This window comes from Callorhinus ursinus, unplaced genomic scaffold (genome assembly GCF_003265705.2).
Source record: "Callorhinus ursinus isolate GAN/ISIS: 27379988/994484 unplaced genomic scaffold, GSC_fseal_2.0 scaffold1, whole genome shotgun sequence".
In the NCBI taxonomy this organism is placed as follows: domain Eukaryota; kingdom Metazoa; phylum Chordata; class Mammalia; order Carnivora; family Otariidae; genus Callorhinus; species Callorhinus ursinus.
Genome location: NW_027397063.1, coordinates 110,124,721 through 110,152,502, shown reverse-complemented (window position 1 = coordinate 110,152,502; position 27,782 = coordinate 110,124,721). Strand labels below are relative to the sequence as shown.

The following is a 27,782-nucleotide window of genomic DNA, read 5'->3' as shown; positions in this document are numbered from 1 at the left end:
TGCTAGGAGCAGACACTGACAATGGAAACAAAAATTCATACATCCTCTTGAGGTGGGGAGGGTACAGATATACACTAGGGAGGAAAAATTAAAAAAAAAACAAACAAAAACCCAACTTTAACAGAAAAGAGAGAGAGAGAAGAAGAATCTGACCAAAGCAGAGAACAATTGTGAGAGGGAGATGCTAGGGTCTTTGGCAAGTTGGATGTAACTCATCATCAACAGACTGTAACTATCAAAAATTATTTGTTAGTTCTCCAAGTAGATATTCAAAGCTTCCCCCTCCCCTCCTCTTCCCCCCAAGGGGAGCTCCTTGCTGTTGTTGAAAAATTACCAAGTAACATTACCTTGTACAACAACGTTCTATGGCAGGGAACTTTTCTGGCCATGGTGACGGGTAAGTGAACTCTGTGTCTCTATCATACCAGCACATTAGGCACTCACTATGTTGGTTTCTTTTCCTTTCTTCCTTTTTGAGGGAGTGGTTACATGTTTCCATGGCTTCCAACAATCGCTTCTGAATTTAAAGATTGAAGAGAAGGGTTAAAAGTATAAAATTTCTGTAATCTCAACATACAGAATAGATCTTTTCCCTCAGTACACAGAATCATTATTTGTGTTCTTGAAAAACAAAAATCTTAACTAATGGAATTCTTTTCCATTTTATTACATGAAAAACTGTTTCAAAGGGCCCTAGAATATTGCTTGCTACAACAAATTATTCTGAACCTATTATTCCAACAATAGGCACTAAGTGTGAAGAAGAACAGCAGAGAATCGGGGCGCCTGGGTAGCTCAGTCGATCAAGTGTCTGCTTTCGGCTCAAGTCATGATCTTAGGGTCCTGGGGTCGAGCCCTGCATTGGGCTACCTGCTCAGTGGAGAGTCTGCTTCTCCCTGTGCCTCTCCCCCCAGCTTGTGCTCTCTCTCTTGCTCACTCTCTCTCAAATAAAAAAAAATCTTAAAAAAAAAAAACAGCAGAGAATCAAATTTTAAATGTGAACTTACCATAATTATTATAGTTTATCATAACTCATAAAGCATTAATCTCTTACTTTACAAATTCTGCCACAGTATAGAAAATGTTTACCTCTCCAAATTATCTCATACATTTAATTAATTTAATTAAATATATTTTAATTTAATTATATTTAATTCCAGTCAGAATCAAAACTGTTAAAAAAATTTTTTTAAAGGACAAAATTATGTTGGTGTTCATATGGAAGAATGTGTGAACTGCAAAAACTGGGAATCTGTCTTACTAGATCCTACCACTTTTAATAAAGCTACTGTAATAAAAACACTTTAATATTGACACAAGAAACCCACAGACCAGAGGAACAGAATAAAGAGGTCAAAACAAATTTAAATCTATGTCAAACATAGTATTTCAAATATTTAAATAATGGTGTTGTCATAACCACTTATTCACCTGGAAAAAGCAGCACATACACTTCCCAACTTCATACCATATACAAAAACATGTATCAGAGTAATAAGACAATGGAAGTATTAGAAAGAAAATCTAGGAGAGAGTATCAGTAATTTGGAGTGATAAACTCTTATTTAATAAGAGTGGAAAAAACCTAACAGTCTTAAGGGAAAAGACATTTTTAATATTTTTAATTTTAGTTTTTAGAAGATTTTATTTATTTATTTGAGAGAGAGAAAGAGCAAGAGAGAGCATGAGCAGAGGGAGGGGCAGAGAGAGAAGCAGACTCCCCGATGAGAAAGGAGCCTGACGCAGGGCTTGCATGACCTGAGCCAAAGGCAGATGATTAATCGACTGAGCCACCCAGGCGCCCCAGGAAAACACATTTTTAAATAATAGAAAATGTATGTGACAGAAGATTCATCAACAAAACAAGAGACAAATGCCATGCTGGGAAAGAATAGTCCTATCATACAAAGAACTGACAGAAATCAAGAAAGGAAAATGAGGGGAAGGATATAAACAAGTAATTTACAGAAGGGAAAATACAAGGGGCAAATACACATATAAAAATATACTCAAGTTAGGGATCAGAGAAAAAAATGTGAATAACAAAATGGCACCCATCATCAACAGATTGGCCAAAATTAAGTGAAGCAGTAATATCTAGGTTTGGAGAGGCAGATAAGTAGGCACTAAATATTGGGTGAATTAGACTAGTCTTTTTGAAAAAGAATATTCCCTAAATGTAAAAATATACATTCCCATTAGCCAAGCAATCCTGCTTTTGGGAATCTATGTTAAAAAAACAAAATCTCCCAAACCTAAGACTGCATAAACAAACAAAAAGAATACATGAATACGCAGGTAGTATATTATAGCATTATGTACAGTGACAAAAAACATGAAGATTCACACGTTGCAAAATTAGTACAGAGTGTTCTCATGTACCTTTCACCCAGCTTTCCCCAATGATAACATCCTACACATAGCATCAGTACATTATCAAAACCAGGATACTGACATGAGTACAACACTATTAACTACAGACTTACTCAGATTTCACTGGTTTTTGTATGTGATTTTTTGTGTATACACTGCTATGAAATTTTTATCAAATGTATAAATTCATATTAACCACCACTAAAATTGGAATACAGAACTGTTATATCATCATAAAGAAATTCCTTGTTATCCCTTTAAAATCACACCCTATCCTCAACTTTAAGCCCTAGCAACCACTCCATGTTTTATCACAGTAATTTTGTCATTTCAAGATTATATAAATAAAACAATATTATATAACCCTCTGAGACTGACTTTTTTTACTCACTGACTTTTTTCACTTAACTGAATTATTTTCATCCAAGTTGTTTATATCAATAGTTCCTTATATTGCTGAAGTAATATTCCACTATATGGATATATCTCAATTTGTTTATCTACTCACTCATTAAAGGGAATTTGAATTTTTTCCAGTTTGGGGTTATTACAAATATATTGCTCTGAACATTCATGTATAGGTTTTCTTGTGTGCACATAATTTTCATTTCTCTAGGATAAATATCCAGGAGTGTGACTGCTGGGTTGAACAGTAAATCTATGTTTAACTTTATAAGAAACTGCTGAACTATTTTCCAGAGTGGCCTCCTAGACTTTTAGTCCAATAATTATCTATGCCATTTTTTAAAACATTTATAGAAAAAGTGGTATAAAGAGGAAAGAAGTAGCAAAATCTAGAAAAGATTATAGAATAAAACAGATAATACTATACCATAATGTCTTGATTCTAAGATACTATTGATGCTGTAAATATTAATACAATAAAATTAATAAATTTTCAGGAAATAATAAATTGAATTTCCATAATTACTGTTAACTGACAATGGTATTTACTTACATCCTATTTCCTTCTCTAATGTCACATTCAAAATTTGAGTCTAATCCTTGTTCATATACAAAATATAAAAAATTGTCAAAAATATATGTGTATATATATATATACTGGGACCCCTGGGTGGCTCAGTCAGTTAAGCATCCAACACTTGATTTCAGCTCACGGCATGATTTTGGCTTAGGTCGTGATTTCAGGGTTGTGGGCGTGAGCCCTGTTTTGGGTTCTGCACTCAATGGGGAGTTTGCTTGAAATTCTCTCTCTCTCCCTCTGCCCCTCCCCTCCAATAAATAAATCTTAAAAATAATAGGTGCACCTGGGTGGCTCAGTCATTAAGCATCTGCCTTCGGCTCAGGTCATGATCCCAGGGTCCTGGGATCAAGCCCCACATCGGGCTCCTGTCATTGTCTCTCCAATACAAATTTGGGTATGTTGGGGAGTGTAGATAATTTTTTTTTTTTAATTCACAGGTCTCTGAGTCAGGAGAGCTGTCCCTGGGGAGCTGCATTTGAGGAGCTTAATCCACATCTAGACTCGATTTAAAGATGAAATTCTAGGCTCTGAGTCTGATGTATAATGAGATGAAATTTTTGGGAGAGGTCAGTGTGTTTTGTATTTGAATGGGATGCAAATTTTAGCCAAAGGGGGCAGACTGTAGTAGATGGTTTGCAAAGACAGCCATAATAATTCCTCCTATCTTCGTATGCAAGCTCCTTTAAATGTTAAGAAAGCAGTCTATTTCCCTCTTTCTTAAATCCAAGTTGGTCTCATAACTTGCTTTATTCAAAAGAATGCAGTCAAAGTGATACTATGCAAACTCCAAAGCTCAAGAGGCCCTGTAGCTTCTGTTCTCACCTTCCTGGAACCCAAGATCACTGTGAGAATAAACCTGAGTTAGCCTCCTGGAGGGTGAGGGATCACATAGAGGGCTCAGCTCACAACTAACACCAACCACCAATCATATCAATGAAATCATCTCAGACAACCAACTCCACTAGAGAGCAAGGGTGAGGGTGAAGGCAAGGGTGAGAGTACACATGGCAAACAGCTCGTCTGCAGGTAAATTGTTTCTAGCACCAGAGTTTGTGTAATAATTTTTCATGACAATTTCTCAGTTCTGAAAATTTTATCATCTATTCCTATTTAGTAATTTCCACCAGCATATACTTTCACTGACTATCCTATAACAGGAATTTTTCTTTTTACATCTTACGTACCCACTTTCAGGTAATTTCTTGTGTAAATTCTGAGCTTTTGGTCCAAAAAATATAAAAGAATATGGTAATTCTGCCAGCTACAAGTTTTGTTTCAGTGGTAATATCATAATGCAATTTTGTTGAAAACAGTTAAAATTTCATTGAGGTGTCCAACCTTAAAATTCAATCACAATGAACTAATGTGATAACTGGATGAACAACAATAACTATCTACATGGAACTAAGTTTGTAGACATGCAGGCTATAATGACTATGTCACAACTTAATCCTGTCTGGTGGCTAGCAAGTATCTTTTCGCATATAACAAGTGTTCTTGTTTAAAAATTAATGAGATGTGAATAAACACTTGTTTCCTCCACTCCATAATCATGTCAGTTTTTGTCCCCCTCCCCCCCACCCTGAGAGGACACTTTTTTTGAGGTATAATTTACTTTCAGAGCTTTTGGTTCCATTGATTTTTCTCTATTGTTTGTTCATTTTTTATGGATTTCTGTTCCTATCTTTATTATTTCCTTCATTCTGCTTAGTTTGGGTTTAATTTCTCTTGCATTTTTAGCTTCTTGTGGTAGGAAGCTTAGATAATTTATTGTAAGACTTTTTCTTGTTCAGTATAAGCATCTAGAAACTTAAGCATCCCTTTAGGCACTGCTTTAGCTTCATCACACAGATTATGTTGTGTATTTATTATCATTTAGATCACAATATTTTCGAATTTCCCTTTTAATTATTTCTCCTTTCAATTCTGATAGCTTTTGCTTTATGTATTTGAAGCTCTGCTGTAAGGTACATATACATTCAGGATATATTTTCTTGATGAACCGATTTTTTTTTTTTTTTTTTAGTAATCTCTGTGTCTAACATGGAGCTTTAACTCATAACCCCAAGATCAAGAGTCACATGCTCTAATGACTGAGTCAGCCAGGTGCCCCAAACTGACTCAATTTTTTTTTTTTAATATTTTATTTATTCGACAGAGAGAGACACAGCAAGAGAGCGGAAACAAGCAGGGGCAGAGGGAGAGGGAGAACCAGACTCCTCGCTGAGCAAGGAGCATGATGTGGGACTCCATCCCAGGACCCCGGGATCACTACCCGAGCCAAAGGCAGATGCTTAACGACAGCCACCCAGACGCCCCCTTACTTGATTTTTTAATCAATATGAAATATTCTTCTTGATCTCTGGTAATACTCCTTGTCCTGAAGTCTATTTTTCTAATGTGAGTAAAGCCACTCTGGCTTTCTTAGCATACCTAGAAGTTTTGATGAGCATAATGAAGAAGAGAGTAGTTAAATCTCATTAATAAAACATAAATGGTGATTAAAACCCATTGCTCATTAACTTATGTGAAATAATCTCTAAGAATATATGTGTATAAATGAAAACATGTTCAACATCACTCATCATCAGTGAAATAAATATCAAAACTACAATGAAATATCACCTCACACCAGTCAGAATGGCTAAAATTAACAACAGAGGAAATAACAGGTGTTGGCAAGGATGTGAAGAAAGGGGAACACTCTTACACTGTTGGTGGGAATGCCAACTGCTGCAGCCACTCTGGAAAACAGTATGGAGATTCCTCAGAGTTAAAAATAGAAATACCCTACAATCCAGTAGTAAATACCTTTAGGCACTTACCTAAAGGATATAAAAATACTAATTCAAAGGGATAAATGCACGCCGGTGTTTACAGCAGCATTTCCACCAATAGCCAAACTATGGAAAGAGCCCAATGTCCACTGACTGATGAATGGATAAAGAAGATGTGGTGTATATATATACAATGGAATATTACTCAGGCATAAAAAAGAATGAACTCTTGCCATTGCAATGAGGCGGATGGAGCTAGAGAGGATTATGCTAAGTGAAGTAAGTCAGAGAGAGACAAATACCATATGGTTTCACTCATATGAGGACTTTAAGAAACAAACGAATGCAGTGGGGGAAAAGGCAAACCAAGAAAAAGACTCTTAATCATAAAGAACAAACTGATGGGTTACTGGAGAGGAGGTGGGCAGGGTGTCGGGTTAAACAGGTGATGAGGAATAAGGAGGGCAAGTGTTGTGGTGAGCACCAGGTATCATAAGTGATGAATCACCAAATTCTACACCTGTAAATAATATTACACTATACGTTAACTAACTGGAATTTAAACAAAAACTTGGAAGAAAGAAAGAATATATGTGTATATATAACTATTTCATGTACTGACCTCATCAATAAAAGGTATTAGTACCACAGCTTCCCATTCCTGTTGTTTCCCATTTAGGTCAGTTTTAAAATCAGGTGGATAATATTCTATAATTGGTGAGTCTTCACTGGTCATCAAGTGCTATGGAAATATAAAAGAGTAATAGAAATATAAAAATAATATCAATATAACTTTTTGTTAATATATTTACAATATTTACTCATGTTACAGTTTAAAATTCCTACGCAAAAGCAAAACTAAAGTTTTACATCTTAGAAATGTTGCAATATACTTGCTATATTTTTGATTTTCAGCTATGAGACTTCTAATTTCACTGCTACTCATCACTTTCCCATTCCAGTGACCTAGTTATGTAGCAAAACCATCTTTACTCTGAATTTCAACTTAACCATTTCTATCTATTGTCTTATCACTCTTTAAGGCCCACTTAAATTCTGTTCTCAGACTTCATTTCACAGGCTTCCAATAGTCCTCCATTTTTAACCTTGTTTACTTTTGTACTTTTGTGTCCTAATCAATTGATTTTGTTAAGTAATATATGATCTAAGTTTAAATTATCTGAGATAATTTAAAAAGGAAAAAATTCTAAAATCCAAGAATCTCTTCATCACTAATAGCAAAGATGAAAGGTCCAATAAAAAGACATGTTTTTAATTGGACATTTTATAACAGATAGATGAAGAAAGCACAAGTATGTCTTCTAGGAAAGAACTACAAAAGATTATAGTATAACATTTTTTAAATAAATAAAACAGCATATTTCTCAGGGTAATACAAAAATATTTAATAACCAGTATGGCACGGGCACAGAACAATCAAAGGCTTCTAGGCTTGTATGAGGAGCTCCTAAGTATCAAAAAGGACATAAAAACATTTAATTTTAAAACTCACCTGGTAGCATGTAGGAAGTAAATTTTTGCTAGCTGCTGGAAGTACAGCAAGAAGCTGTTCAAATGGCTTAAAAGGTTTTCCTAGTTCAAAATGGATTTTGAGTGTACTGATGTTACGGATATCAGATAAGAAAGGTGCATAATGGTAGGGATAATACCTATAAAACAAAACTGAGTTTTAAACAATTGGCAACTTTATGAAACAGGTCAATATTAAATATATACTTTTCCTTATTTAGCAACACAGCAATAACTCTAAAGAAAAAAAATGATCACCCATAGTACTATCACTTGATTTAAGAAATCAGCAGCACTAGCATATTTAGGTCATGTGATGGCAACAAATGTTGTATTTCCTTAATTTGTTTTTTAAAGCTTTTATTTATTTATTTGACAGAGAGAGAGAGTACAAGCAGGGGGACGGCAGACAGAAGGAGAGGGAGAAGCAGGCTCCCCGCCCAGCAAGGAGCCCAATGCGCATCTCGATCCCAGGACCCTGGGATCATGACCTGAGCCAAAGGCAGATGCTTAACCAACTGGACCACCCAGGTGCCCCTGTATTTCCTTAATTTTTAAGGTATAATTTCACATTTCCAAAATTGGGATGTATCATGTAATTGAAGGATACAGATATAAACACACACACATATATGTGTGTTTATATAAAATATATGTGTGTGTATATATATGTATGTTTACATAAATAAAATATTATGGTCCTTTTAGCTTCCAAGATATTGAGTGTGAATCTTCCAATCAGTAGACTCTTAGAATATGTACTGACATGGTCAGAAGACTTTCAGTTAGCACACATGAGCTAGAGCCTCTCTCAAGAGCACAGAGAGAACAGTGAGTCTGAGCTCATGTGGCTGTTACTAGTCAGCTCTAAGAACTTTTACATCTTTGAATTGGTATATATAGGATTAAACCATTTATCAATCATACACACTATTTTTGTTTTTAATGCCTTCCCGTCTATAACTACAGGTATAAATATTTTTTACAAAGCTTTAAACATACAATTTTTAAAAAATTTCACTCTTTTTAATGTTTGACTAAGGATGCTAAAGAAGAAATATTTTTTCCCACAATTATGACATATTTCAAAAAGATGAGAAAGTTTAGGAGGCAGATAGCATTTAGAATGGAAAATGTATAGACTTTCGAATCAGATAGGCTTAGACTTGATTCTTGGGTGTATGCTTTTAGAAAGATTACTTTCTGGGGTGCCTGTGTAGCTCAGTTGGTTAAGCATCCAACTCTTGATTTTGGCTCAGGTTATGATCTCAGGGTTTTGAGACTGAGCCCTGCGTTGGGCTCTGCGCTGGGCATGAAGCCTGCTTAAGATTCTTTCTCCCCCTCCCTCTGCCCCTCCGTTCCGTTTTCTCTCTCCCTCTCCAAAAAAAAAAGAAAGAAGAAAAGAAATAAAGAAAGATTGCTTTCTAAAGTAATAGAGATAACTGAGCCTCATCTGTAAAAGTCAGACAACGATAGTTACTTTATAGTGGTGAGGATATGAGAACATGCTTTTCAAGTGCCTGGCCTTAATGCATGATACATAATAAGATTAGTTTACACTCACCCTATTAAGAAATGGCAAATCAAGGATTTTTGTCATTAGAAGGCTCTTCAGAGAGGCCCTGAGAATTAGGTAGTTATTGCAAAAATTTTTTTAAAAGACTGTAATTAAGTGAAATCAGTTAGTTTGTTTTCCTGTATGGTGCTTTAAAACAAAGCCTAGCAAAGGTGTTATCAAAACAAACAGGGCACCTGGGTGGCTCAGTTGCTTAAGTGACTGCCTTCGGCTCAGGTCATGATCCTGGAGTCCCGGGATCGAGTCCCACATCGGGCTCCCTGCTCAGCAGGGAGTCTTGCTTCTCCCTCTGACCCTCTTCCCTCTCGTGCTATCTCTCATTCTCTCTCTCTCAAATAAATAAATAAAATCTTAAAACAAACAAACAAAAAACAATCTCATCACTTAAAAGTCTTTCCTTTTTCCTGTATCATTTTTTGGTTTGTTATTTTTCTATTCTGGTGGATAGTTTAGAAAAGTAGATGGAACTTGCTGGAATAGGAAACATGAGAGAAATGGAAAATTATTACTATTTCAAGGAAAAGCAAATAATTCCTTTCGCCTTTCTTCTTCACCCTTCCCAGTCTAACATTCAAATAACCCATTCTTTAATAATAACTTTTTTTTTAAAGATTTTATTTTATTTATTTGAGAGAGAGGGTAAGAGAGAGAGCACAAAAGGGGGTAGGGTCAGAGGGAGAAGCAGACTCCCCACTGAGCAGGGAGCCCGATGCGGGACTCAATCCTGGGACTCCAGGATCATGACCTGAGCCGTAGGCAGTCGCTTAACCAACTGAGCCACCCAGGCGCCCTCTTTAATAATCACTCTTGAGAGAAAAATTTTTTCAAACACATGATAATGTAGCAAAGAATATAACGAACAACCCTATATAACCATCACTCAAACCCAATAATTATCAATACTCTGTCACAGTTGATTCAACATAATAGAGAATTTTAAATCCTTAGATTTAAAGAGCTTTCATTATTGGCCATCTGCTAGGACTGGAAGTATCTCTGTTACACAAAGGTCTTTAAAAAGTATTTTCATATAAGAAAAGATTACCTGTATTTCATTTAAACTTGGCTATATGTATTTTTTTAAAAATGCCACCATAAATAGAAATAAAGAGAAAAAAGAACCCCAAATGAGATTATAGGAGAACAAACCATTATTTAAAAAAAAAAAAAATCAAAACTTTATTTTTGTTTGTATTCCTCACCAGCTCCAAGACTGAACTCCGTGATAGTAATAGTGCAAAATCCACTGTATTGCCTGAACATAACATGCAGCTTGATCAGCCAGAAAGTCGCTGAAAATAGAAAAGAATATTTTCATTACAATGTTAATTTTTGAAGACAGGCCATTTGTCTTTAGAGCATGATCTGCTGATACACTCTGCCTCACCTATGTTTTATATAATCAATGAATAAGCTAAAAATTGTAATCAGAAAAATTCCAAAATATTATTTAAAACAAATTCCATCCTGTCAGATTAAAGGTTAGCCATACAGTTTCCCTAAACTGTCCATCAGAATACTTAAACCTACTGTGCATATTTATCCAGTCAATGTACCATGCCTGTGGTTTAGAGTTTGAGGATTTGGCCAATGAAGCTTTTGATCAAGTGGCACTACCACTGTCCTAAATAGTCAGGGTGTGATAGGAGACAGGGATAGGAAACTTTATCTGGGAGGATGCCTGAGAAAAATCACAGGAGGAAATGAGGAAGATCACAGAATCTGGTTAGAGCAGCTAGAACACACTTTGAAAAATGCTATATTCACTGAACAATATTCCCTCTAAATCCTTTCTTTCTCAAAGACCATCATTTAAGGTAAAATACATTTAAGGTAAAATACATATACACACACCCACACACCCACACCCACACACGAGACTTGGGCTAAAGCCAAAAAGTAGCCATAAACCTGCTAGTGGCTGTTACCAAAATTCAGGTAGAGATGGCATTTAGAAATTCCAGATCTCAGTATTTCTGGGAGGTATACTTTTGAAAATGAAACATTAATTTTTCATTAAAAAATATTTTCTCATTATTGAAAATCTAGACAATAAAGAAAAGCATTTTTATCACCTTACAGCAATCACTATTACATATTGGTATGTTTCTTTTCGGTCTTTTTTCTATGCCCAGGTTGGTTGGTTTTTTATGTTTAATATTACTTAGAGTATACTGTATACATGATTTGGTGTCCTGCTTTTGAAATCTGTGCTTAATAATATACTATAAGTATCTTTCCAAATTGTTACAAACCTTTTATAAGTACCAGTTTAGCAGTTCTACAGATTCTGAGGACAGTGTTATGGCAAGATGGTGACTATGACACAGGGGAAGTGGACATGATTATGAGGACATGTAGATCATTTCTAATTTTGTGCTATTATAAAAAAACTCTGCAATAAACATCCTTGTGTATAAGAATCTTCGGTGTTTCAGTTTATATTTTTAAGACAGATTAATAATTAGAATTACTGAGTCAAAGGGATAAACATTTTAAAGACTTTTGGATACACACTTTCCAAAATAATTTTACCAATTTACATTTCCACCAGTAATTAGGAAAGAAAACTACCATCACTTCTGGACTAACATTGAACATAACGATTTTAAAAGATTTGCTTATTTGTTAGGCAAACAAATGGTATCATATTTTCATAAGTCTATATTTTAATATATAAAAGGGAAGGGAAATAAAACACAAGATTTGTTAGCTATCAAATTAAGAATGTACTGCCAAAAGCAGGTATTACAGCACTATGTAACTGCAGTCAAGGAAATATAAGGATTAAGGAATAAAAGATTAAAAGCATAACTATTTTACTTATTTTTTTAAAGATTTTATTTATTCATTTGACAGAGACACAGTGAGATTTCTCAAGTCTCAGAAGTCTTACATGCTAGTGGTACTTGACAAAGCTTCAAATGAGCTGGTGAATAGTACTAGAATTCCTGTACCTCTAGTTCCTGGAGGTCAGTATGAATATAGACCAGAAATACTATGTCTAGACTAGACTAGAAGACAGTCTGAGAGTATATAAAGCAATGTCCAAAAGCTTGGGTCTATCTCTGGGCAGGGTCTAGAAAAGATCTAATATTTAGTGTTTTATTATATTAAAAAAGAAAGATAAGAATAGTATAGAAAATATGTAAGTATAATATCTAAGTATGTAAAAGGGTACATAGCATTTCATGAAACTCTTATCTCACTTAAAGAGAAGCAGTCTCATCCAGTGGTTAAGAGTATTAACTGGGGGCACGCCTGGGAGGCTCAGTTGGTTAAGCGTCTGCCTTCGGCTCAGGTCATGATCCCAGAGTCCTGGGATCAGGTCCCACACTGGGCTTCTTGCTCAGCGGGGAACCTGCCTCTCCCTCCTGCCTGCTGCTCCCCCTGCTTGTACATGCTCACTCTCTCTTTCCCTCACAAATAGATGAAATCTTTAAAAAAAAAAAAGAGTATTAACTGGGGGCACCTAAGCTGACTCAGTCAGTAGAGCATGTGATTCTTGATCTTGAGATTGTGAGTTCTACATCCATGTTGGGTGTAGAGATTACTTAAAAAAGAGAGAAGAGAGACAGAGAGAGAAAGAGAGTATTAACTCTGGAGCCAGAATGCCTATGTTCAAATTCTGGCTCTGCCACTCACTGACTATGTCACCTTGGTAAGTCACTTAAGCCTCTCAAATCCTGGTTGGCTCAGTTGGTAAAGCATATGACTCTTGACCTTGGGGTTGTAAGTTCGGGCCCCACATTGGGTGCAGAGATTACTTAAAAATAAAATCTAAAAAAAAAAAAGCCTCTCCATTCCTTAATTTCTTCTATTATAAAATAGTAATTTATTTATCTTAAAGAACTGTTGTGAGAATTAAGTCAGTCAATATTTTAAAATTGCTTAGACTAGCACTTGGTACTCGGTAAGCACTTCATAAGATTTTGTCAACTAAATAAAATACAAACATATGTAGTTCATACTGTGGGCTGCAGTTTAAAACTGTGAAAGCTACCATTCTAGAGGTCAAGTTCTTAAGGAACTTTTGGGCTAGGTATTAACTTGGGGCTAAGCCAGGTAGCCTTTTTTTTTTTCTTTTTTAAGCCAGGTAGCCTTTGAGATGAGTTTGATGTGAATTCAGAAAACGGAAGGAAAAAAAAAACTAACCATTTTCTACTTGCTAACTTTTTACCACAGGAATATAATACATGTCAGTTATCACCTTCTCCAAAACCACAGCCGTTGAAAGACTGACACTACAATAATTTATGTAACCAAAAAATTCTCCTTGCCCACTACCTTAACTATCAAAATTATGCTGTTTTTTGAAGAACTGCAAAATCTAATTTTTTCTATTTTAAAGTAAAAGCATTGGTAAAAACGTACTCAGACACTACATCAACTCCCATCTTCGTCATGTAGTATGTTCTTTTATATTGTCTAAACTCAGTTTCAAATAGGTCATCATCTTCAGTCTCATCTTCTAAATTATCTGGAAAAAAAGCCAAAAGATAGTGGCTGAAAATTATATTGTTTTTCCACCTACAGTTTTGATAAATATATATTAAAGCAGCTGCTTACAAACTAACACAGAAATCTGTTCCATCCAATATTATTAATTAGTACTTACTAAGGAATGATACAATAATTATCTTGTCAAAAAAATAACATAGTGAATACAGAGTTTGTACTCACCCTTAGAAGTTACCACTTCTCCATTTTTGTCTAAAGCAGCCCAACAAATGGCATTTTCCTGGCCCTACAAAAATTATAAATCAATATAAAATTAATGGCAAGATGTATTTCAAAGTAAGATAATTGAATAGGGAGATTTAAAAAACAGTAAAAAGCACTGAATGATCCTTAAGTGAAAGTTCATTCAAAAAATAATCCTCAAATACTATGTAAATGTTTTGGTTTCATATCACTTGTTTTCTAAATCTTCATTATTCAGGCCTCTCAAAAATATGTAATAGGTAATTCTCACCTATTGTGTTAACATAATCTATTTGTTTATAATTGAATCCAATGATTACAAATATTACATGTTTTCTGTATCTTTGGATTCCATCATTCTTATAACTCTGTTTTCTATTCCCCACTTCTAAATTTTTCTCTCATGCAACTCATTTGCTTTTCTAGAGTTCTCACATCTCAACACATTCTTCCTATCTTGCCCATCTGCTTTTCCCCCCTTGTGATCTCAACTTTTCTCTCCTCTATTTTCTGATTGCCTATCTACTGCCAGTGATTCTCATTAGTTCTTCTTACTCCCTTATTCCCATTCCCCTTTGTTCATCCAAACTACAGCCTCTGCTGACTTCCTTTGCGTGGGCTCTTCCTCTAGTTCCTCTCACTTTGCCAGTGTCTTTAACAGTAACTACACATGCCTGAAGACTTGTGAAGCTTAAGGACTGGGCTGAAATGCGTGGAGCCAGGGATTACTGATGTGTAAGTTTTGTGAGTCAAGTACAGATTCCCAAAAAATTGCTGAGACTATTTCCTTAAGAGAAAAAACAGAGTAGAAAGCAAACTGACTGCTCCTAAGTTTCACTGAGAAAAATCTAATCAATTAGAAGCACTATACTAGAGAAAATCAGGATAAATACTCTTCCTGGAGCAACAATTACTAGACTTGAACCTAAATAGAACCAGTATAGCAAGAAGAGTGCAGGAAATTCCTTAATTTTATCAGAACCCAGTAACTACGAATAGGCTGAGGAAAATTTCAGAAGAGGTTTCTTTTCCAAGCTAACACATATAAGACATTCTTTAGAGCTTATTAGTGATGTTTTTAGGGTATTAGCATATTCTAACTGATTCTATTATTTATTTATTGAGCGCCTAGCATTTATTAGCTATTGTGCTATTATTTACTCTTAAACTAGCCAACTGCTGTTTTTTATATATGATTTTATATATAAATTACTTCTAGGGAAAAATCACTGATCTAGTTGATGTCTCAATATTAAATGCTATAAATACCCACATTTTACAAAAGATAACTAATTTTCTGGGCTCTTATATTTAGAAGTTTTTCTACACTTATTAATAGGATGAACAAAGAAAACACAATGTTCTTCTTCAAAGGTAAAAATAAGAAGTTGATTTTTAAAGATCAGATTTAAATGATAAGATCTAACAGAGAAGAAACCAAAAAAAATTTTTAAATGTTCAATAGGAGAAAATAAGAAATGAAAATGAAATGAGGCAACCCTAAAAATCATAAGGAAAATGAGGAACAAGGAATATCAGTTTTACCTTTACAGCTAAAAAAATGAAAGGACACCTAAAAAAATGGACACCTTTGATTTTTTCTTTTCCTTGTAGGTCTTGGCTTCTTCTGCTGCAACACCTGCTGCTTCATTGAGGTACTTGTTACCAACTTTGCTTTCAAACCACTTTAGGTCCACAAAAACTTCACTGAAGTGTTCCCGATCAAACTGTATAAATATATTTAAATTCATTTAAAAATAATTAAGTATGTCTGGGAGAATACAAACCAAACTTTTAACAGTTTTTTTTTTTTAATGGTATATTGTGATATATCTGCTAGGGTTTTCTTTTTTTTTTAAAAGATTTTACTTACTTATTTGACAGAGAGAGAGACAGCGAGAGAGGGAACACAAGCAGGGGGAGTGGGAGAGGGAGAAGCAGGCTTCCCGCTGAGCAGGGAGCCCGATGTGGGGCTCGATCCCAGGACCCTGGGACCATGACCTGAGCCGAAGGCAGACACTTAACGACTGAGCCACTTCTGGGGCATAGGAAATCAAAGAATGTTACTTTTTTATGCACATGGGGACCTCATCTACTAGTCTGAAAATTAAAAATAAAAAGCAAATAAAAATAAATTTAGGTGAAATTACACAGATGATCAATTGGAGTAGAAGTACCAAAACTTTTTTCTGACATTATGTAATTGGCTTCTGACCATTTATAGCTACGCTGGGACAAGAAAATAAAAATATCTAGTTACTTACATCTGATAGTTTCACAAGGTATTTCTCAAATCTAGGTAAGTTGAGATGCCCACTTTCATTAATATAACCTAAAAGGAACAAAATCTAAATTTGTACTAAAAGCGGACACTATTTTTTCTAAACAATTCTACAAAATTCTTTTTTACAAAATATTGAATGTTGGCACTCTACTAACCAAGAAAAAACACTCAGAGTTGGGCTATATAACTGACTCTAGTGTCTATGAACTTGGTGTTATGATAATATAAAATATGTAACAACTAAAGTAAAATAAAAGAAATTCCAGGTTCACATAATAATCCTACCACATTTCCAACATCTGGTAATAGTTAATTAAATATGTTCTAAAATCTATCCAGATTATTCATTTAATATGTTAACTTGAGAAGAACTAATGCCCTGCTATTCTGCTGTCTGTTTTATTCAGCACTCACCACTGTTTATCAATTTCTCAATTGAAAAACCTTTCCCTATTAAATATTCTGATACCTATCCATTCAGAAAAATGAACTTCTATGCTTTAGTATGAAAGGAGCTAAGTGAAATCAACAACTTCTGCTGGCTTTCTTAAACAATCAAAGGCAGAGATTAGTCAGATATCAATAAATGAGGCTGCTTAACTCTTGTCATTTTCTTTGCTTGCGAATCACTGAAAATTACAACCCCAGAGCTTGGTGCCTTAGACCAAAAGAAACCCCCAGTTTTTTCCCTACTGTAGTTGTGCACGCAATAATCTAATAAACTGAGTGAAATTTTTAGGGTTAGCTGAGTGCTAAATTAAAGTAGTCTCCAATGAATATTAAACTTTTCTTACCACCAAGTTCTGGCAGGATGGTAATATACGTTCCATAAAGAAGAGGCAGTGCATCATGATTAATATGTAAATGAGGTAGATGAGGGATAAAATCATTGCCAACAAGAAATCCCATCAAAATCCAATCATCTATTATCCTTTCAATATCATATTTAAAAGTGATCTTGTCCTACAGCAAAATGGAGAAAAAAATCAAATCGTATGGAAATCCCTGCTAACACATCTTTGGTCCACAGCTATATTAATACTTACTTTCAATACTGAAAACTCATAGTCAATATACTCTCTCATTAAAGACAAGTGTAGGAGGTGAAATGTGGTTTCTTCTGGTGCACATACCCTGTAATTAGTCAAATAATCAACACAGAATTAATTATATCTTTAAGGTTCAAGTTTAAAAATGCAGCAACGCTTAAAATAAAACTTATCATTAGATGATAATTAATTCTTGTAATCCAGGCATGTAATTTATATGAAAGCTGCAGGGTAGTGTAAAGATAAAAGTATAATAGATATAACATAAAGTTCAAAATAATTGGTCTGCATTATGCTTTCTGTGGAAAGATTCTCAGAATTAAGAAAGCCTAAATAAGAGAACAGATATAAGAAACCAGTGGGATCTGGCCCATTTAAGTTTGGTCACCAGCAGAAAGCATACAGATAAGTGAGTATATATACTTTTCTGCCTATTGCAGTACAGTCTAAGGCTTCAATGGTGAGGCACCATCACTTCTTTCCTCTTATCTTTCCCTGGCTTGGTTTAGGGGTCTATATTCCTAGCTATTGGCCAATACTCTAATAAAGTTTAACCAGAAGTAAGAATGTAAACTGACAGTAGTATTTTAAAGGGATTAGATACCATGAGCAAGTGGATTTACCCTGGGGAATACAAGGACGGCTCAACACAAGAAAATAAATCAACGTCATAGATCACATTAATAAACAAAGGAAAAAACACCATACAATCAACTAGCAAAGAAAACATTTATCAAATTCAATACCCTTCCATGATAAAAGTACTCAGCCAAGTAGGGATAGAAGGGAAACTCCTCAATATAAAAAAAGGGAATTCATGAGAAATCTACATTTAATATAATTGATGGGAGAAGACTGAAGGTTTTCCACCTAAGATCAGGAACAAGACAAAGATGCCCATTTTCACTACAGCTATTCAGCAGCATTGTACTTGAAGTCCTAGCCAGGGCAATTAGGTAAGCAAAGAAATAAGAGGTATACAAATTGAAAAAAGAAGAAAACTATCTCTATTTAAAGATGCCATGATTCCATATACAGACAATCCCACAAAATCCACAAAAAGCTACTAGAGCCAAAAAATGAATTCAGTATAACTGCAGGAAGCAAGATCAACACATAAATATCAGCTGTGTGTCTACATACTAGCAACAAATAACCCAAAAAAGAAATTAAGAAACAATTCCATTTAGAATACCATCCAAAAGAATAAAACACTTAGGAATAAACTTGACCAAGGAGGCAAAAGAAAAAAAAAACAAAACCAGAGACACAAAACTGAACTTACAGATGCAGAGAATAGACAGATGGTTCCCAGAGGTGGGGGAGTGAGCGTTGGGCAAAATGGGGGAAGGTGGCCTAAAGGTGGAAACTTTCAGTTATAAGATACATAAGTCCTAGAGATGTAATTAATGTATAACATGGTGACTACATTAATTATTTTTTAAATAAACGGAAAAACAAGTAAGAAAAAAAAGGGTTGACAAAAGACTTATACACTAAAACTACAAAAGGCAGCTGAAAAAAATTAAAGACATAATGAATGGAAAAACATTCTGTATTAATGGGTTGGAAGACTTATTATCAAGCTGTAAATAGTACCCAAAAGAATCTACATATTCAATGCCATCCCAATCAAAATCCCAATGTTTTCCACAAAAACAAAAAAATCCATCCTAAAAATTATTAATCTCATGAGACCCCAAATAGCCAAAATAAACCTGAAAAAGGAGAACAAAGTTGGAGGTCTCACCCTGTCTGATTTCAAAACTTACTACAAAGCTTCAGTAACCAAAATACTGTGGTACTGGCATAAAGACAAACATAAAGATCAATTGAATAGAATACAGAGCCTAAAAATAAACTCTTGCATACATGGTCAAACAATTTTTGACCAAGGTGCCAAGACCATTCAATGGGGAAAAGCTACTCTTTTCAACAAGCGGTTTTGGGAAAACTGGATATTCACATGCAAAAGAATGGAGTTGACCCTTTCCTTACACCATATACGGTTATTAATAACATGGATCAAAGACCTAAGTGTATGGACTAAAACTACAAAACTCCTAAAATTGGGAAAAGCTTTATGACATTAGATTTGGCAATTTCTTGGATATACTCTAAGTACAGCAATAAAAGAAAAAAATAGACTGGACATTGTCATAATTAAAAAACAAATTTTGTGCATCAAATTTCAGCAGAGTTAAAAAGGCAACCGTGGAATGGGAGAAAATCTTTACAGATCATTTTTCTGTTAGATGATTACTATTCTTAATTTAACTGCTGTTCTTTCTTCTAACATATATGCAATATGATTTACCTTTGTGTCTTTTTGCCACCAAACCGAACCTCTTCTCTTAAAAGAGAGAAATGTGCCTCGTGACTTGTTAATCCAAGCATAATCTGTTGAAAAAAGATTAAAAAATGTCTCTATTCTCTAATTTTTTATAGTATCAGGTTCACAGAAACAACTAAATAAAAAACATTTCTATATAGAAAAACACATGCTTATTTAATAAAAACAATTTATTAGCACATTAAATATACAAATATCAAAACCTGATCCACTTATTGGTTATGAATGGGGTGAAGTGTGTTTTTCTAAGAAAAAATGTTTACCTTAGACTCACATGACCTTTATAACAATCACTGTTTATTTCAATCCTGATTCAAACAAAACAAGATGAAACATTTATGAAGCAATCAGAGAAATGAGAATACTAAATGGTTATTTGTATATTATACAGTGATAATTTTTATTTTATGTAGGATAATGGCATTATGGTTATCTTTTAAAACAACGCTTCTCCTTTAAAGACACATTATAAATATTTATAGATTAACTGATACAATGTCTGGGATATAATTCAAGAGTCAGAGGAGTAGGAGAATGGAGACAGATGGTTAGGAATAAGAAAATGAAAATTATTGAATAATTAAGGTGGATTATTTAAAGTTGAAAATTATTTCAGGTGGATAAAGGACATAGGAAGGTTTATTATATTGTCTTCTCTACTTTACGTTTGAAAATTTCCATAATAAAAAGTTAAAACAAAAAAAAGCATAGTAAAGTTATTTGGGTCATGGAGTTATCAGATCAGGTATTATTAAAAGTGATATATCAAGCATGAGGGTAAAAAACGCCCTCTACACCCTGATCTCAGCAGAGTATTCATAGCACTAGGATCAGTCAAGTATGAAGACTACAGAGACCTGTTGATCATAAACTGTATCAAAAGAGTTCATTTTCCAATTGTTTAAGAACCTCGCTAATGGCAGAAGTAGCAACCCTTATTATGTCTCCAATATTTGTTTCCACAGCCAGAAAGCTTCTTATATAAGTCTCTTAGATATTTAACTATAATGGCATAAGGTTATAATAATAATAAACATTATACCTACCAAGTCAGCATCTAAACCATAAAGACAATGCCTGGTGTTTGGATCATGATCTGGCTTTGCTTTCTCCGATCTGATAAATTCCATGATTTTATGCTCTCCTTCTCCGGGAGTCTAAATATATGTTTTAAAAAAATGTGGTAATAATGCTATGCTTTAGAATATTAAATTTTAAAAAATCTCTTTGAATAAAAAAAGATAATAACCTCATGGCCTGAGAAGTAGATGGTAACTCCTTGCCACGACTTATCTGTAGAAATTTTCATATTTACAAAATACTTCAGATGTTCATGTAACCGGGCCATGAATTCAGTCCCTATAAATAAAAAGTTTCAAAAGTTTGTAATCTGAGAGAGACATAAAAAGCACTCTTTTTATGTTCCCAGGGACAACACGAAATTGGATCTGTGCGTCCAGGAAATAGTTAGGTGTAAGATCTCTAAAGAAGTCAAACCCCTCATGCTTATCTTGAAAAGCAAATAATTTTGTACCTTTCTCTAGCAAGTATTACAACTGTTTCTCATTTCACTGCTCACCCTAAAATTAAGCTAATGTTACATAGGTAAGTCAAGAAATGTTACTACTGCCTCAAACTATGCTTCACATATTTTCACACCAGAGCAGTTTCAACTCTCGAATGAAACTCAACCTTTGGGGCACCTGGGTGGCTCAGTTGTTAAGCGTCTGCCTTTGGCTCAGGTCATGATTCTAGGGTCCTGGGATGGAGCCCCGCATTGCGCTCCCTGCTCCGCAGGAAGCCTGCTTCTCCCTCTCCAGCTCTCCCTGCTTGTGTTCCCTCTCTCGCTCTCTCTGTGTCAAATAAATAAATAAAATCTTTAAAAAAAAAAAGAGATTAAATCTTCTATTTCCTCTGTTGGATTCTGAACCTTTTTTTTTAAGGCATGCAGCTTTAATTAGATTGCTAATAACAACAACTATTATTATTACTATTTATCTGGAAAATTATTATTATTATCCTAGAAACTGAGTCTACAGTGATTATGTTTCAGGAAAAGTCCAGATGGTCAAGAGTCAATGGCAATGCAGTCTTAAACCACAATTAGGATAAAATTGATTATTAAATCAAGCAATGTATGATAAAGGCACTTAAATGAAACACAAATTACCACAGTAAAGAATTCATGAATAAATAAGATTTAAAATTTTTTTTCAAAGTAAAGGATTGTAATTGTTAGACAAAGCTCTAATAAGTACAGAGTATGTTGTTGCACACAAAGTTAAATTAAACTTATAATACTGATAAAATCATTAAAGTCATAGAATTTTTAACTGCCTTTAAGAAGTACAAGAGTAAGTGCTCTAAACTAGGAGAATGGGTTTCTTATCCTGATTACAACAGCTAGCTGTATGAACGTGGGCGAGCCACAACCTCACTGGGTCAGTTTTCATACAAATAAACGGTGGGAGTAGGATGGATCTTGTGAGATCCTTCCAGGTTTGAAGTTCTGTGCATCTGGGAGAGTTCTGCACACAACTGCTCTTATCGACATCTGTAAATCCCTGGAGTGGGTTTTCCTAGGAGCACTTATAATCAAGGTGACCAAAACATCTCCTGAGGGGACACAACTGGGAAAACAGCATTTGGAATTTTAAGGACAAAATAAGTAAAGGCTAGAAAAAAAAAATGCATTTGAAAAAAAAAATTTACATTTACATTTAAATCTCTCATAATTTGGGGCGCCTGGGTGGCTCAGTAGGTTAGCTGTCTGCCTTATGCTCAGGTCATGATCCCTGAGGTCCTGGGATTGAGACCCATGTCGGGCTCCATCCTGAGCAGGGAGCCTGCTTCTCCCTCTCCTTCTGCGCCACCCCCCCACCCCCTGCTCATGCTCCCTCTCTCTCAAATAAATAAAATTATTAAGAAAAAAATCAATCTCTCAGAATTTTTCTTTCAGTGAATTTACCTGGTGTAATACAGTTGGAATCAAATCTGGCCTCTGTAGGAAGAGTTTCTCCTTTTTCTAATGCCTTTTTTATTTTGTCTTCTGCCTCCTTTGCTGACCTTAAATGTTAAGTAAAAAAATATCTTAAGGTTTCTGGGAAAAAGTACAGATCTTTACATAAAGTAAACTGTTACTTAGATGCTTCTGTAACTAAAATACTAATTAATCAATTTTACGTTCAAAACATAATACAAGTTTTGAAATGATTATAATTGATAAAGATGAGCCTCAGAATTGTTCATTTTTACTTATTTAAAAAATTGAGTTTTTCAGAGAAAGGACTATAGAAGTAGACATTATAACAGTATAAAATCGACACAGAATGTTACAAATAGTTACAAAGCAATTCTTTTCTTATCATAAGTATATAGCAAATCGATTCTACAAACAAGCTCAAAAGTTGAACATTAAACATTCATTATATATACTATATTCTATATTTAATAGTAACATCAAACAAGTACATTATTAAAATGATCTAAAATGATCTAAGAATATTATATAAAAATAACTGTACAATTTTAATAGATACCTTTGGGTTTCCTTATAAAAAATTTAAAATATAAGCCTAATAACATTAATGACATCATTTGCCAAAATCATCTCGTTTGAGGCAATAGGATTTACTAGAAAGAACATGAGTTTTAGAGTCAGACGGACCTAGGTCTGAATACAGGCATCCCAATTCCTGTTCTGCTTCTCCTGGAATCCATTTCTGGCACGCTGTATGCCACTGGCATGTAAGTTAGGAAGCTCTGCTTTATGTGCATTTTCTACAGCCTTGCTACTAGCTCTATCTACTGTGCCCTGTGGAATTTTATTTCTATGATAAACTTTTTCATGTGTAACCTTTTACCAAACTCTTTTTCGTACGTAACCTCTTACCAACCTCCTCAATATAACAAAATCTGAAGATATCAACTTATTTGTAATTTCTCCAATAGAAGCCATTCTTTCTTCTCTTCTCTCCTTCCTTCCTTTGATTGAACAAATTCAATGTTACCATGTGACAAGTTTTGGGACTATAACAGCAATGATTCCCATTTTCACAGACCTTACACTCTAGTGGGGAGACAGAGAACTTAACAGCCAATGTTTAATGTAGCTGCAACACAGAGAATGTTTGGGGCAGGGGCAAGGAAAGACTATTAATCTAGGTGGAAGATTATGGTAGCCTAGGCTGACCAGTAGCAGTAAAGATGGAAAGTAAATATGTATGACAAATTTAAGAGACTGGATAAGGATTGGGTGTGGAGAATGAGGAAGAAATAGTCCAAATTACTCTTGGACTCTTGGGTTGAGCAGTTATTTGCTTTTGTTATCATTCACCAAAATAGGAAACAGAAGGCAGGCAGCTTTGAAGTGGACTTCAGTTCTGAACATGTTAAACCTGGAAATGTATCTGTGGTATCCAAAAGGAGATATTTAGGAGACATTTGGCTATATAGGGGTTCTGGAGAGAGATATCCACCAGGAAGATAAATTTGTGAGTCATCAGTATAGACACGGTAATTAAAAGCACTGAATAAGATCACTCAGGACCAAGAATAGAACCTTAAGAAAAATCAATATATAAGAAAAAGGCAAAGGAAGAGAAGATAACAAGGAGATCAAGAAGGTGCAGTCAGAGAGTGTGGTTACATAAAGATCAAGGAAAGGAAGTTCAAGAAAGAAAAAATCATCACATTGTTAAATACCAGAGGTAAATGAAGTTAACATATAGAGAGAATTATTCTTTAGATTTAGTCATAAGGAGTCTATTTGTAATCTTGTAAGGAGGTTTTAGTGGTAGGGATGAAAGCCAGATGGTAGCAGATTTAAAGTAAGAGATACAGAAGGTTATAATTAAAGATTATGAATGGAGAAAATAGTATCTGTGGAGAATGAGAAAAAGCTGAGTAGGGGATTTCAGGGAAACATGGAGCACTCAATACCCATTTCATTCTCTTAGGTTGTCTTCTGATACTGGAGAGGTTAGAAACCTAAAAAATTAAAATCTCGGGCTTCCTTGCAGCTAGGTGAGTGGATATAACTTAGATTCTGTCAGTTAGATGCCTCCACAAAAGGTTTGGAAAGTGGAAGTGTGGTGAAATCTGTATGACTGTTAAGGCAGAGGGTTTGTGGGGTGTGTGTATGTTTCATCAATAGTAGAAGAGCTCTCAATATTCAGTAGTTTTGTAGGTGCTAAGAAGCAAAGTGTAGGGCAGATCTACCAGGTACACTGGGGCTCTGGAGCTAACAGATACAGTGGTGGCTTCTTGATTGCTGAATTATAACTAAAGCGATGTATTTTTGGAACCAATAGTTCAGGTAGTATCTTCTTAATTCCTGGATTATAACTAAAGGAATAAATTCCTGGAACAACCTGTTCTGGTGCGGGCCTCTGAAATCCTCACCTTCTTGAATGTTGTAGTAATCGTGCCACTGGTGGGTCAGTTCTGTGGTGCTGTTCTGAAGTCATTCTTGAAGGCTCACCTAAATTCCCATCCTTCTGGCTCTTACAATGATTCTTTTTTAAAAGATTTTATTTATTTATTTGACAGACACAGCGAGAGAGGAAACACAAGTAGGGGGAGTGGGAGAGGGAGAAGCTGACTTCCCGTGGAGCAGGGAGCCCGATGTGGGGCTCGATCCCAGGACCCTGGAATTGTGACCTGAGCTGAAGGCAGACACTTAATGACTGAACTACCCAGGCGCCCCTCTTACAATGATTTTTATAAGCACCTAATTCTTTGTAATATATCCCCTTCTGCTTAAAATAGGCTTCTATTTCTGCAACTGAACAGTGACTGATATAGTGGGCTTATATAATCCTTTCTTAACACTAGATTTTCTAGCCCAGCAGTCCCCCCAAAGTAGTTTAACATATATCAGGGGAATCTGGTAAAAAACAGTTTCTAGGGCCCAATTTCTGAGATTCAAATTAATTAAGTTTGGGTGGTACTTGAGGATCTAAATTTTAGAAGAGATGGTCCTTGTCTTTAAAGATGTCACAGTTGTTGGAATATCTTATCTTTTCTCTTTTGGTATTTAAATCACTACTTTTTACCATCCTTTTCACATTCTCATTGCTAGCCTTCTCTAAGGTACCCTCCCACCTTCCTTGATGATTTCCACTATTTGATTCACAGGTGCCCTTTCCACTCCTTTACCTGCTGTTGTGATGAAAGGATTCATTATGCTAACAACACATCAAACACACTGGACTCAGAGTCTTCCCATCAATTCTAACAACCCTCTTAACTTTACTTATCCTACTCATAAATAAGGTCACAGCATGACCTCATTTTTTTTAAAACTATTTCACATGCTCAGGATTTTGACTTTAAAACTCTACGTGCCTCTTCTCATCCTGTTACTTTTCCTATCGAACTCACACACTGTGGATGATAGTATCTCAAGTGTCCTAACTCAGCTGTCTTCTCATACTCCATCAATCACCTTCTAGTCTCACTTGCTTTTCTGTCCAATTTGGACCCATAATCAGTCAGAGTGAGCATCTATCTAGCCCAGGGTCTGGGCATTCAACAAATGTTTGTTGAATTAAACTGTCAGTTTCCATTAGAACAATCTCTCATTGCACCCCGTAATTCTCTAGGTCAGGACAGACTATGAGAGGAGCTTTCTCTACTACAGCTGACCCTTGAACAACACAAGTTTGAACTGAATGGGTCCACTTGTACATGGATTTTTTTCAATAAATACAGTATAGTACTGTAAATCTATTTTCTAATAACATTTTTTCTCTAAGCTTACCATAATATGGTATATAATACATACAACATAAAAAGTACGTGTTTATTGTTTATGTTATTGCTAAGGCTTCCAGTCAACAGTAGACTATTAGTTAAGATTTTGGGGAGTTGAGTTATATGTGAATTTTTGACTGTGTGGGGACTGGCACCACTTACCACTGCATTGTTCAAGGGTCACCTGTACCGCTCTTTCTAAATTACCAAGGAGAAGTTTGAAAAATTTATGACAGAGAACAACAGTAACTACACAGCTCAACATATGCTTTGAGAAGGACACCTCACTTGAATTACTAATTTGTTTACTTGATTGATAAAATGTGACATAATCAGTTATTTCCGTTTCTGGGGGAATTTAAGCAGAAAAGAAACATGAACAGAAGATTCAGTGTACTAAGTCAGTTATCTTTAAAATAATACATTTTATTAGTCTAAGTAGTATTTTAAAATAAACCACAAATGTTTTACCTAAAACGCCTCCCCCGCTGCTGGTTCATTTTTGCTCGAGGAGCCACACCATCAACAGCCATAAAGAACACTTTCCTAGGTTTAATAATGCGAAACAACACCTCCAAGTAGTGAAAAATATCAGTAAAGATTTTATCATCTGAAATTCTGAAGTGAACATCATCATCATTAGGATGGGAACATTGATGTATGATTCCATTCATATCCAGGTACAAGTTATCAAATTCAGGAATCTAAGAAATAAAGAAAAAATGATCAAAATTGTTACTATAATCTACCATGGATATTTAAGCAGCTGGGAGAACAGCTGATAAAAAGCAGGATATGGGGACATTCTTATTATATAAAAACTGAGAAAATAATCACAGTTGAATAAAGAAAGTAAAGAAAAAATGAACAGGAGAAATTGGTAAGATGGAGACATATATGGCTATATAATGCACCAATGGCTTGATCAAATTTACTGTCAGGAAATTATCTACTTATTAAAATACCAAATGGGAAATGTCAAAATAAATAAATAAATAAAATCTTAAAAAAATAAAAAAGATTTTATTTGATAGAGAGAGACACAGCCAGAGAGGGAACATAAGCAGGGGGAGTGGGAGAGGGAGAACAGGCTTCCCGTGGAGCAGTGAGCCCGATGCGGGACTTGATCCCAGGACCCTGGGATCACGACCTGAGCTGAAGGCAGATGCTTAGCGACTGAGCCACCCAGGCACCCCTTGACATCAACTTTTTTTTTTTTTTAAAGATTTTATTTATTTATTTGACAGAGAGAGACACAGTGAGAGAGGGAACCCAAGCAGGGGGAGTGGGGGGAGAAGGAGGCTTCCCGTGGAGCAGGTAGCCTGATGCGGGGCTCGATCCCAGGACCCCGGGATCATGACCTGAGCCGAAGGCAGATGCTTAACGACTGAGCCA

General features: G+C 35.1%; 1 protein-coding gene across 3 annotated transcripts in view; it reads right to left on the bottom strand.

Moving 5' to 3' along the window:
* XRN1 (5'-3' exoribonuclease 1) overlaps positions 1–27,782 on the bottom strand; it is a 110,296-nt gene that overhangs the window by 73,754 nt on the left and 8,760 nt on the right. For all 3 annotated transcript variants that reach the window (XM_025881181.2, XM_025881188.2, XM_025881195.2), the window contains exons 2-16: positions 26,859–27,091; positions 22,600–22,697; positions 20,881–20,990; positions 20,678–20,788; positions 19,596–19,678; positions 17,276–17,363; positions 17,024–17,192; positions 16,210–16,277; positions 15,535–15,672; positions 13,925–13,988; positions 13,616–13,721; positions 10,444–10,533; positions 7,649–7,805; positions 6,758–6,877; positions 348–517 (exon numbers count right to left, since the gene is read on the bottom strand). In XM_025881181.2, the coding sequence (XP_025736966.1) occupies positions 348–517; positions 6,758–6,877; positions 7,649–7,805; positions 10,444–10,533; positions 13,616–13,721; positions 13,925–13,988; positions 15,535–15,672; positions 16,210–16,277; positions 17,024–17,192; positions 17,276–17,363; positions 19,596–19,678; positions 20,678–20,788; positions 20,881–20,990; positions 22,600–22,697; positions 26,859–27,091 (1,805 nt within the window). The remainder of the gene's footprint in view (positions 1–347; positions 518–6,757; positions 6,878–7,648; positions 7,806–10,443; positions 10,534–13,615; positions 13,722–13,924; positions 13,989–15,534; positions 15,673–16,209; positions 16,278–17,023; positions 17,193–17,275; positions 17,364–19,595; positions 19,679–20,677; positions 20,789–20,880; positions 20,991–22,599; positions 22,698–26,858; positions 27,092–27,782) is intronic.